At 45.7% G+C, this 12,861-nt stretch overlaps 1 protein-coding gene across 4 annotated transcripts in view; it reads right to left on the bottom strand.

Moving 5' to 3' along the window:
* LOC106144314 overlaps positions 1-12,861 on the bottom strand; it is a 168,156-nt gene that overhangs the window by 44,961 nt on the left and 110,334 nt on the right. For 3 of the 4 annotated variants that reach the window (XR_003378558.1, XR_001229379.2, XR_003378559.1), the window contains exons 4-5: positions 4,286-4,424; positions 3,455-3,606 (exon numbers count right to left, since the gene is read on the bottom strand). Coding sequence is in view for 1 of the 4 variants with exons in the window: in XM_026788557.1 (XP_026644358.1) it covers positions 3,455-3,606 (152 nt within the window). In the remaining 3 variants the exon portion in view is untranslated. The remainder of the gene's footprint in view (positions 1-3,454; positions 3,607-4,285; positions 4,425-12,861) is intronic. The other variant, XM_026788557.1, reaches the window with a different exon arrangement.

Here is a 12,861-nt window from a genome sequence, read left to right as displayed (position 1 = left end):
CTTCCTAGACCAGGATGGAGGGGGGAGGACTTCGGACTTTCCACAGGGCAGGGAACCCTGACTGCTCTTCAGAGAAGTGAGGAAGGGGGAGAGGAGGGAGGGAGGGAGGAAGGGAGGGAGGGAAGGAAGGAAGGGGAAGGGAAGGAGGGAGGGAGGAAAGGAGGAAGGGAGGAAGAAAGAGCTTATTTTTGCTTACAGTTCCAAAGGATACAGTCCAGGATGATGGCGAGGCATGGCAGTAGGTGCTTGAGGTGGCTGGGCACACCGTATCAAACACTGAGGGAGATGGGTGCTTAGGTTCAGTTTGCTTACTCTTTTTTGCTCAATCTCCAACGATCCCAGCCCGTGGAATGGTATCACCCACCTTTACGGTGGGTCTGCCCTTCTCAGTAAAGTTGGTCGAGATAATCTCTCACAGATACACCTTGGTGATTTTAAATTCCACCAAACTGACAACTGAGATTAGCCATCGCCCTAACTATCACTCCGCCGGCAGAAACACCACAGCACGACTGCAGTGTTTAACATCTTTAAGGCATGCTATAAAGTTTGTCCCCCAGAAGGTCACTCATAGACTGGAGCCTAGGTCCCCAATGTTGTAGTGACGAGGTAATAGGGCCTGGTGTAAACCAATCAGGATGTGCAGACTCTGTCCATACAGCAGGTTGATGCTGATCTAATGAATTCCATCTTGCCATGTGACCTCCTCCACACGTATACCCACCCTTGTGGAACCATCTACCACGAGGTCCTCAACAGACCATGCAGATGTCAGCATCATGCTCTTGAATCCCGAGACTCCTGATAAATAAACCTTTCTTCTTTACAGAGTATCCTGCCTCTGGTATTTTGTTACATACAGCAATATAAAATTAACTAGGGCAAAGTGTAAATTTGGAAGTGGATAGTGATAATGGATGCAGAAGATTGTAAGCATACTTCAAAAAAAAAAAAGAAAGTGCTATTTGGAACCCACGGCGAGTGTATTCTAAGCACATGCTGTACCAGTGACCTACATCTCCAGTCCAAGATCATGCATGTCCTTTATGCCACTGAATTGTACACTTCAAAATGTCCAATGGTAAACCGCATGTTATGGCCATTTTATGACATACATGCAGACATGCTACATACTTGGGGCTTCATTGCTGCCGGCTTTCTTTTTGCTAGTTTTTGTTTTGAGATAGGGTTTCGCGTTGCTGCAGCAGGCTTTGAATCACTAATCACCTGGCCTCCATCTTCTGAGCGCTGTGAGCTGCTGGCTCTCTGTGCACAGTTGTTCTCAAAATGCTTCCCAACATCCAGCTTGGAGCTTTGCCAGAATCTGAGGGTTTTTTTTTTTTTTTTCAAGAGCCAGGCTCAGGCTTCCTGCATATTTTTTGCCATTCATATGACAAATGAAAAGGAGATTAAGTCTCCCGGTCGCTGCCTATGTCTCAGAGGGTTGGAAGAGAGATGCAGCTACTTAAGAACTCAAGGATACAGAATGGGCCTGGGATGGGTGTCTGCGCATTTGGGGTTAGCCTGAACTGAATTGGTGTCTGCTTCCTTGTGCTTTCGCTAAGTGGCAGCTAGCAGGATCCCGATTTGTTAGCCTTAATCTAGAATTATGACAACACAGCCTCAATTAGCTGCCAATAGTTTTGAACATCCTTTCCTGATCGATCAAGCCTTTTTCCTGTTAGCCTGCTACAGCCTTGTGACCCAAGGCTCTGGAATGGATCAACCCGCCTACGCCTGCACACAGCACTGTGTCTCCATGGAAACAGCTCATCAGGCCCTGCTTGGCTGCAGGTACCGAAGACCTCTCATTTGCAGCCTGGGTTCCACAAAGACTCAATCTTAGCAACCAGGCAGGTGTTAGGAGCCCCATCCTTTCTAGCCTCCAGGGTCTGGCCTCTCATGAAGCCTCCTTTGCATTGCACGGGGAAAGTCCCCAGCTCCACTGACATCCACGTGGTCCTCAAGGCACTGAAAGGGTTTCTGCCCCAGGAGCCTCCCAACAGGTCTTTTACTGTTGCCTCCACCCACCTAAGCCTAGAGCCATTAGAATGCCTGCCGCCCCACCTGGAACAACAGTTCTATACCTCTGGGACCCTCCTGTCTGCATTCTTATTGCCCTGGTGTAGCTTGGGTCTGCATCATTTCCTTGTCTCTGGGCTACAAAATTCTCCACACTGGCCCTAAAACTACCGTACATTTAGTCTTCATCTTACAATTGCGTTCTAAAAACATAACCCAATAACATGTCATAAAAAGAGACTTCGCAGGGTAGATGTGGGACAGAGGAAGACTCAACAGTGCACCAATGAAAGGAATGATAGCACAATGGGGTGACTATCGTCTACAGAATATTACTCCACTATCAAGAGCTAGAAGACAGGCGTTGGCAGGGTCTGAACACAGGACATCACAGATGTCCAATAAGATGGAAAGGCCAATCCTGCTGATCTGATCAATGCACATTACATATATGGATTGAATCATCGCTCTCTACCCCGTAGATATAAGCAATTATTGCATGCCAATTTAAATCAGTTAAAAATAAGATATTGGAACCAAAATGTCAGAATTTGATTATTACCATAGTTTTTTTTCTCCTGTGTATGTTAATTCCCATATAAATTCTATGCAAAAAAGACTCAGCTTGAATACTCTGTGAACTATGAGATGGGTACTGTATGTTAGGTATTATAGAAATAAAATTGAACAGGGTCCTAACTTTAAATTAGCTTATAATTTCCTTAATTCTGATTAAGTCTGGTAGGAAAGTCAGAGACAGGATGAAGCCTATTTATCAAAGTATTCGCTTCTTTTTAAAAATTATTAAATAAAAAACCCAAAATATTATTAATGGGAAATAAAAAGAATAATTCATACTTTTCCCAATAAACATCTGTATAAACTTTGTTTGACTGAAAGCAAGATATAGGGCTGGGGATGAAGTTGTATGGTACATGTGATAGGCTCAGTCCATAGAGTATGCACACACACACACACAAACACACACCCCCACCCCTATCCTGGGCTAAGAGAACAAACATATTTTAATGTCCTTCCCTCATCCTAGGACAGTTAGTGGCTCCCAGTTCCCTCAGATAGACTTCAGACCCTATACCAGACAAGCAAGATCACACTGTTATTGATTAACCTGACTCACCTCCTAGACACATCCTCTCTCCTTCTCCCCAATTGGCCAACCTGATTGTGTTAGTTACTTTTCTGTTGCCATGATAAAAAGACCATGATTGAGGCTAGAGGGATCGTTCAGTGGTTAAGAGCACTGACTGTTCTTCCAGATGACCTGGATTCAATTCCAGACGCACATGGCATCTCACAACTGTCTGTAACTCCAAATCCAAGGGATCCGACACCCTCACAGACATACAGGCAGGCAGAACAACAATGCCCATAAAATAGAGATAAATTATTTTTTAAAAAGTTAAAAACCCACCATGATCAAGGCGGCTTATAGAAGATTTTACTGACTTATGGCTCCAGAGGGATAAGAGACCATCGTGGCAAGGAATCTTGGCAACAGGTGGCAGACATGGCGGCAGGAACAGCTCCCATCTCAATCGGCAGGCAACAAGCAGAGAGAAGGACCTGGAAATAACAAGAGTAAATTATGCTCTCAAAGCTTACCTCAGGACATAGAATCCACATCTCCTAAACCTCCCAAACAGCACCACCAAGTGGGGAGCAAGCGTCCAAACATCTGAGCCTATGGGGGGCTATCCGCATTCAAACCACCGCCCTGATATAGGAAATCCCTCATCAAGACTCCATTCCCAGCTGGCTGTGCACTGTGTCAGGTTGTTCAAGGTAACCATCACACCACCCTTTTGTACGACTTCGACTTCTCACACACTTTGGAGGGCTGTGCTCTCAATCCTGCAGTTGTGAGTTTCTTTTAGTTTTAAGTATCTTTCCCACATTCTTCTACTCATCTTTCTGCGGTGGAGGGCAAGCTGTGTGCCCACCTCCAGCTCAGTGCCCACCACGGTTACTCAGATGCCTGCCGCACAAAGGGAAGAAGAGCAGAAGCCTCTGGAATAACAATGTCACCCCATGCTGATAATAAACAGGTCCTGTTGATGGCTCAGTGCCTCTACGCCACCAGCCTAGGCCAGCTGTAACTCAGTCACACACCACGGCATTGTAGCACAGGCTGCTGGCCACTGGATATTGGAATGCATCTGTAAATGGGTCACTGCCTCTGCTCGGCTCTGGCTACCACTGGTTGCCTCCTTTTTTGTAAGATACCTGGGAGGCCTGCACCAACCTTAGGGCTGGGCCCATATGGCTCTGTCAGCAGCTGGAGAGCCATTCCTAAGAGTTGAGATAAGGAGGCAGGCTTTCTCCTGGAGTCCCGAAAGATTCCTTTCTTGCTGGTGGTGCAACTTCACCCAGGCAATGCTTTCCTAGGGGAATTCAAGATCAGAATCACAGTGAGAGGAGAAAACAGCCAGATGTCTCAAGACCTGTCCATTGTCTCCAGAAGACTGGGTTGTTTTGTCTTGTCTTATTTTGTTTCATCAGGGGAGGCTTGGGGTTAGTGACAGTGGTAAGTAACATATGTCATATCAATCAAAGGGAGGGGTGAATGGATGGGGGCCCTGGTCCCCCAGAGTATGACGGCTGGTCTAGGAAAGAAGCCAGAAGCAGGTGCCCACCACACTATGTGGCATGATGCAGCAGGTTGCCTTCAGCCCCCATCTTTCTCCTAAATCAACACATCTTTCATCTTCTAGAAATGAGAAACCAACTTTTGGCCGTAGACCTGGATGAGAGGCAGAAAGAATGGATTTTGTTTCAGTGTGAGCGGAAGGCTAGCGCAGACAGAGAGGGGGAGGAGCAACAAAGGCCCAGTTCCACTTTTTCCATTGCAGTAAGAAAGCAAAGCAGCCATTAAATGAGAAAATGTATGTGAAGGCACTTAGCACGGTGTTTGGCAAATGCACGGGATTCGATAATATTGACTTGTTCGTTTTACATTCACTCACTGGCAGGACCATAAGGCAGATTTGTGTGCAGAAAGAATAACAGGGTACAGTAAGGCTGGGGTGCATTCTCTACCTGGATAGTTGATCAATTTTGCCATTAGACGTTTCTGTCTTTGACTCTATAAAAACCTCCGAATCCATCAGAGGCAAAAAAAAAATTATCTTCACATATTTTCATTTTACTATTAAAGCCAATTATATATTCTCCGGGCCCGAGTCCCACCCCTGACTATAGTGGGGATAACGTAAATGCATTAAACACCATAGATGGGGGAAGTGGTACAAAATTTCTAGGGAAGCTGAAGCAAAAACTGGTCAGTATAAATGATAATACAACTATGCACATAACTTATACTATAAAACAGAGCCAGGCCTGACAACAAGCCTATAATCGCAGCTACTTGGGAGGCTGAAGCAAGTTCAAAATCAGCCTTGGCTATAAAGTGGGCTGAAAGCAACTTTGGGAACTTAATGAGGCTGTTTAAAATAAAAAGCAAAAGGGTGACGATGGCTCCATGGCTAGTGATGCCTCCTTAACAGGAGAATCTGAGTTAAGTTCCCTAAAACCAACAGAAAAAGCAGCTTCAGAGATGTGTGCCTATAACTCCAACACTGGGGTTGCTGGGGCAGGGGGATCCCTGGCTTTTGCTGGCCGGACAGTCTAGTCAAATTGGTGAGCTCCAGATTCAGCGAGAGAATTACGTGGGGAGCAAGAGAAGAAGATACATGCTGTTATCTCTGCATGCACACATACCCACACCTACATGTTCATACATAGACATACACACACACACAAAATAAAAAAGTGAACAAGAGGGCTGGAGATGTGGTCAGTGGTAGAGAGTTTACCTAACAGGCATGAAGCCCCAGGTTCCATCTCCAATCCTGAAAAGGGAGTTTTGTATGTGTGAGCTCTAACAAGCCTAGCTTCCCCATAGAGATGAAAGCAAGTGAAGAGGACAAGGAGACACCCAGCCATCTCACCTTGATGCTACGGAGATGCCATACTTAGATGGCTAGGGGTGGGAGAACGGGAGAAGAATACATCTGTTGATGGCTTGCTGAGTGGTAGGGGAGGAGGCCAAAGGCTGGCGCAAATCATGGGCTCGGATACATAGAGAACGCTCTTTAATGGACAGCCTCTAACTTCCCCTTCTGGTTCTCAGGACAACCAGAACCGAGGACACTACAGACAGTCCTTGCAAAGGCCTAACAAATGTTTGTTTAACCCAAACCAAACTAAACACAGAACAAAACGAAACTGGAATTTGTCAACATCGGTCACCGAAGCCCCACACACTGAGGCTCGAGAAAGCCACTGGATTCATTTCAGCTCTGACAGTGTGTTTGTACTTGCTCATGTCCCGCGTGTACCTTCTCTTCGTGCTCAGCAGTTCCCCGAGACGCGTAGTCCTCTTTAATACTTCCGTTTACAGAGATGGAACGCTACTGCAGCAGAGTCTTGCTCAGATTGGCAAGAAGAAGAAGAAACTGCTTTTGAGACAGGGGCTCACTCTGTAGCCCAGGCAGGCCTAGGAATCATTGTATAGCCCAGGCTAGCCTCACATTGCATGTCATTCTTCTGCCTCAGCTTCATGAATGCTGCAGCTATGGATGTGTGTCACCATGGCTGACTAAATTAACAATAAAATGAATACAAACTCCAAATTTAATTATATGTACACACATGTATATGTATATATATACACACATGTATATGTATATATATAGAGAGAGACTTCATTCCTTTTATTATTATAACAAAGAACTATCCTAAGTCAATAATTAAAAGCCAAAAGCCCCAGTAAAAAAAAAATCAGCAAAAGATTGGCCTATCAAATAAGTGGTGATCCCTGTAACAATCAAAGAAACAGGTTATGGGTTTCAGGTTCTCCCTACATGTGAGTTCTAAGCCTCCTGGTAATTTGAGCTGGATGAGACCTCACAGTCAGGGCTGAAAACCCATGAGGCCCTTTTCCTGTACTAATACCAAACCTAAATCTTACAATGTTAAGGAACACCCTTCACTGGAGTGAGGTTAGGAAAGAGACGGCGGCGTCTGGAGGAACAGTCCAGTACTGTCTGGGCTCTGCAGGCAAATGTCACCAGCTGAGGCGGAGGGATGCAGAGAGCGCTGTCCCTAAGCTGTGGGTTGTTTCCTGGAGACAGAGGAAGTCTTTTACCCCTCTTCTCCAGAGACCCTGGAGCCTTGCTGCTCCACATGTGGTCCCTGAGCTAGTGGGACCTCCAGGGAGCTACAGATGTGCAGAAGACAGCCTTCCACCCGGGCTGCTAAACTGGAAGCTGCATCTCAGCCAGCCTCCGAGGTGATGCAGGCACAGGGCAGACACAGAGGCTCCGTCCTCCTTGCAGGTGAGCAGGTGCTTTGTCACCGCCCGGTAGGATGGAAAGTGTGGGTGGTCTCTCGGGAGCCCTTCAGAACTAAATTGTTGAGTTTAGTGAAAACTGTCACACTCAGCCAAGTCGAACGGTCCCCACCTCACGAAAGGCTTTATGATTAATGAATTAATAATGGGGCCACGGAGCTGCTGTTCCTACAAGTGAATTTAGAGTTCTTATTAGCATCCTTTCACTGGGCGTCTTGATAGACCCAGGAGGCATCAACAGAGATAACTCCATCTCTCATCCTGCCTTGCCTGCCCACCTCCCACAAGAGGGAAAGCACAGGGGATGTAAAATCAAGAGAATTGAGATGGAAAGACAGACCTGAAAGGATGGGATAAAAGAGTCTCATGACCTAAGGACACTGATTGTTCTTTTCCTGTCTGTCCCCAAAACAGTCCATACACTTTCTCCTGATATCATCCAAGAGAGTGTATATAGAAGGGAAGGTGGGAGGAGAGGAAGAAAAGACTAGAAAGAGAACAGAAAGGTAGCTGAGCGTGGTTGTGCTGTCCCTATGACTCAGTACTTGGGAGGCAGAGACAGGAAAATCTCTGTGAGTTTGAGACCAGTCTGGTCTATAAAGCAAGTTCCGAAGCAGCAAGGGCTACACAATGACACCCTGTCTAAAACAGAAAGAACAGGGAGTGCACCAATATTCAGGGACCTTTGTGCTGCCCTCTAACCGGACAGAGGCGAGGTGGCTAAGCCTGGTCCCTGAAATCCCTCCAAGGCCACAGTGCACACACCACCATCTCCATCTAAATTCTACTCGGTGTCTGCCAGTCTCCTCAACAAGCAGACCATCTTGGGAGCAACCCACCCTCCAGCTTCAAGGTTGTCTCTGGCTTTGGGGGCTGCCAAGAAAGCTGCTAGATACAAGGAAACAAAAGAGATCCGGGGATGGAGAGGCGTTCTGAGTTCGGCTAATGAGTGAGGTGACTCACAGGCTGACTCAGAAGCCTTCGAGAGGGAAGCAGTGGGGGACAGACCTCAAAGGAGCCCTGCAAACCAGAGCTAGGAGGCCAGGGACAGGGTGGGTTGTCGTTGTTTTGTTTGTTTGTTTGTTTTACAGGATTACTTGGAGCTCTAGATGGGGGAACAAATCCTCAAACAGAGGGACATGAGGGTTGTTTTCCCTTTTCTCTTGTTCAGAAGCTGGGTTGTGAATCCTTCTGGGCTTGGAGAGCGGTGGAGCATCCTCCAGCTAAGCTGACCTGAGCTCCAGCAAATCTCAGGGCAGAAACTCCATAGGAATAATTGTCCTCAGGTCCCCAGGCAGTGAGCTGAATCAGGTACCACCCTCTAGTTTTCTAATACTCTCCATGAGGGGGGCGAAATGGCCTCTTTTGATTTTTTTAAAAAGTATTTTACATTTGAGAACACTGTGATCCAACCTGTGCTTATAAATACATTACAAATTGTTCTAAACATATGACTAAGGCATCTTCTCTTTTGTGAATGGCTAATTGAGGTTCTGAGATGAAAGAGCCCAAGGTCATTGTTACAAAGGTTGGTACTTGCACTGCCCTCGGAGGGTTGTACCAGAAATGAAATGACTGCCCCCTACACAGTACAGCTAGATCTCCCGAAGATCACACATTTATGACATGCTCGATTGCAGGGACAGGCTACCTAGGTGACGAATTTTCTTCATGCGTTAAATAAGCCACGTGGGTTCAAACCCGCAGCCTCAGCCCGCTCAGTCAATGTAAACCCACTGAGCTAGCTAAAAATAACTCCAGTTGATTACATATTTATATGTAATTTGATGGTTGATGTCTCAAATGTACTTCGGCAGAGCATTCTGAGCAAAGGCAGAAGGAGTTCTTGGCAGCTTGGCAACCTGTCACCTTTCACAAAAATGAAAAAAAAAAAAGTCATAGACTTTCCGCTTCCCCGGCCTCCAGCAGACAGCAGCAACGTTGGCTGTTGTTGATTTCAGCCCTGGCTAACGACATTTTGTCGCCATCGTGTTGCCTGTATTTAGTGCTGGGTGTTTTGTAACATTCGAACCCCATCTGTCTGATAATTACGAAAGTGCGGGAGAGTATTGGATGTGCTGATAAGAAGAGGCTTATTCTGGTGAAAATAAAGAGATCGAAGCACCCGGTGTAGTGAGAAGAGTCCTCGAAGCTGCATGTGGGTAAGGAGAAACGGGCCATCCATCTGCACCGGTGATCGAACCCAGGGTTCTACCATGGAGCGCTGGGAGTGGTGGGCTCATCCAGAAAGACAGAGAGACTGAAGAGACATGGGAAATGCTGGTGGGCTATGCGATGACCAGCGGTCTGCAAACATGAGGAAATGTCATCTGAGGAGTGGAAACACGCTGGCATGGGAAATGAGTCACAACACCGAATACCTAAAATCTAAGCACGAATTCAGGTGAGGGCTGAAGTTCCACGCAAGCTTTTGGAAGGCAGATGTGCTTAAAGATCCTTCGGAAACATTTGCTGAACACCACGGTGGCTCCATCGGGTCAAGGCCACTTAGAGCCACAGTTTCACCATTCTCCTGCAGCCTAGACATAAAACTTTGAAGGAACCAACATGGCTTCCATAACTTAAATAGCTCTTGACAGCTGACATATTAACAGTCGTTCAGAACTCACCGTTTTATAAAGCACATACACATCCCTGCGCAGTTCACTAACTAACTTTTTGTTATCTATCTGCATGCACAGAAGAGGGCATCAGATCCCACTATAGATGGTTGTGAGCCACCATGTGGTTTCTGGGAATTGAACTCAGGACCTCTGAAAGAGCAGCCAGTGCTCTTAACAGCCGAGCCATCTCTCTAACTTTTTTTTTTCTTTGCATAGTTCTTTGACATGATTCTGTATGCATGTGTGTGCACGGGCATGTAGAGGTTAGAGGTCAGCCAGGGTGCAGTTCCTCAGGAGTTGGCCACTGTGATATTTTGAGATACAGTCCCTCACTGGGACCTGGGGTTTGCCAATTAGGTTAAGATGGCTATGTCAGGAGTTGATGGCACACGCCTTTAATCCCAGCACTCGGGAGGCAGAGGCAGGTGGATCTCTGTGAGTTCGAGGCCAACCTGGTCTACAAGATCTAGTTCCAAGACAGGCTTTAAAGCTACAGAGAAACCCTATCTCAAAAAAAAAAAAAAAGGCTAGACAGCAAGCCCCAGGGTCCTCCAGGCTCTGCCTCCCCCATCACAGGGTTTACATAGCTGGCTTTTTCCAAATAAATGTTAAACAGGAGAGGATTCTCAAGTTTAGACAGAAGTGCCATACAGAACAAGCTGTCTCCCCAACAACTCGCCTTTTTTTTTTTGTTTTGTTTTGTTTGTCTTATTTTTCAAGACAGGGTTTCCCTGTGTAGCCTTGACTGTTCTGGAACTCACTCTGTAGTCCAGGCTAGCCTTGAACTCAGAGATCCACCTGCCCCGGCCTCCTGAGTGCGGGGATTAAAGACGTGTACCTCCACCACTCGGCTTCCTTTTTTTTTTTTAAGCAATAGTTTGGCATCCTATTTCCTTGCTATGCCATCTGACCCACTTTTCATAAATCAATCACTATACATTTCTGTCAGAATAATTAGCAGAGGTTACAGGTTATGCTTAACCCCTTAATATGTTTCTTATTTACCTTGAGATTGGGCTGACTAACATCTCTCCCAGAAACACATTGATGCTCCATTCAATCAACCCATAGACCTTTGTCAATTAACTAAGGATGGTTTATCCTTCATCACTATGGTATTTTTGTATGATCACACACACACACACACACACACACACATACACACACACACACACACCCTTGGCCAATTTTCTGCTGAAATATCTGTCTTTCTGTCTTTCAGCTAGTGATGGATAACAGTGTTTTCTTGATCAAAAGCCCTACTTTCCCCAGTTTTCATGGATCTTGTTACTTTGTTTATAATGGCCACCATTGTGTTTCATCTCTAAAGCTGAGATAATACCAGTCCCGATTAATGTGTACGGCTGATGGAAAGATTTACTGAGAAAATCTGGGCGGGGGGGGGAAATGCTATGAAGCACCAAGCATTTTTATCCCATTCTTCCAATGATGAGACGACCCTGAAAGCAAAAGGACTGGCTGATAAGCCTAGCATGAATTTGTAGACAAGCTCATACCCTGGTCTTCAAAATACCTTACCAAACAAGAAATTAATTTTAGTTTTAACACCTACAATAGGGATTGCTATAGTTCACACACTGACTGACTTCCAAATGTCTAAATGTTAAGATTGGTCCCAAGGGCAGTGCTAGAGCAAAGTGGTAAAATCCTTGCCAGGCAGGGTCTACTGGAAGGTCCTTGCATCCCTGAGGGCATGCCTTCAGAAGGGACTGTGGGGCCTTCACTCCTCTCTCTGTTTGCTTCCAGGACATATGGTGGACATTTTGCCCCGTCACTCTCTCCTACCAAGGAGTCTGTCTCACCTCAGACAGGGGGCCAGCTGGAATCTCTACAATGACAAGCCAAAATCAACCTTCTCTCTTTCTAAGTTAATTATCTTAGGTATTTTGTTACAGTGGAGGAAAGCTAAGACAGGAATGTTATGAAGATCAACAGAGGTTTTCCACAGAAAAGCACCCAGGAACTTTTAGATGATCCCGCAAAAAGCCAGGTCGCCGCTCTAACGCTCTTTTGCTTTTCGTTGAAAGCTCTAATTAGCCAAGGACAGACTTGTTGTAACAAGAAAGGCTCCACATTCCACATGGTTTTCACCCGAGTTCTGTGCAGCGCACCTTCCCAAGCAATCCTATTCTTGGCTCCTCTTCATTTGAAAACAAAAAGAGGTCAGTCAGTGGAACACTCTTCTGCAACAGAATAAGATATTTTTAATTATGCAGTTTTATAAATAGATAAGAAGAAAATATTTAAATGAATACACGAGTCTTCGTTCCCAGCGATGCTACCATCCTCCCTCTGCCCTCATCCCGGTCTCCATGGTTTCCTGCATATCTTTTCCATGTTTCGTATATGCAAACAAATCCAAACAGAGAGCATTTCCCTGTTCATACATGGAGTCGGCTTCATTTTCTACCTTGCTTTTTCAATGTAATGATGTATCTTGAGGGCTGAGGCTGACACTTCATGATAGAGCACTTTTTTTAAAAAATTTATTTATTATATATACAATATTCTGTCCGTGTATATGCCTGAAGGCCAGAAGAGGGCACCAGACCTCATTACAGATGGTTGTGAGCCACCATGTGGTTGCTGGGAATTGAACTCAGGACCTTTGGAAGAGCAGGCAATGCTCTTAACCGCTGAGCCATCTCTCCAGCCCCTAGAGCACTTTTTAGTATGTGGCCAGACCCCATATTCAATCCACACCAGCACAAATCAAAGTAAAACACAAGTCCTTGAATACATCGTGAGTAGAAGACCTCCCTTGGGAAGACACAATATAAACATGAGACACGATGACATTGCCTTTAAATATGAAAATTTAAA

The sequence above is a fragment of the Microtus ochrogaster genome, unplaced genomic scaffold (assembly GCF_000317375.1).
Source record: "Microtus ochrogaster isolate Prairie Vole_2 unplaced genomic scaffold, MicOch1.0 UNK4, whole genome shotgun sequence".
In the NCBI taxonomy this organism is placed as follows: Eukaryota; Metazoa; Chordata; class Mammalia; order Rodentia; family Cricetidae; genus Microtus; species Microtus ochrogaster.
This window is presented reverse-complemented; position numbering and strand designations above follow the sequence as displayed.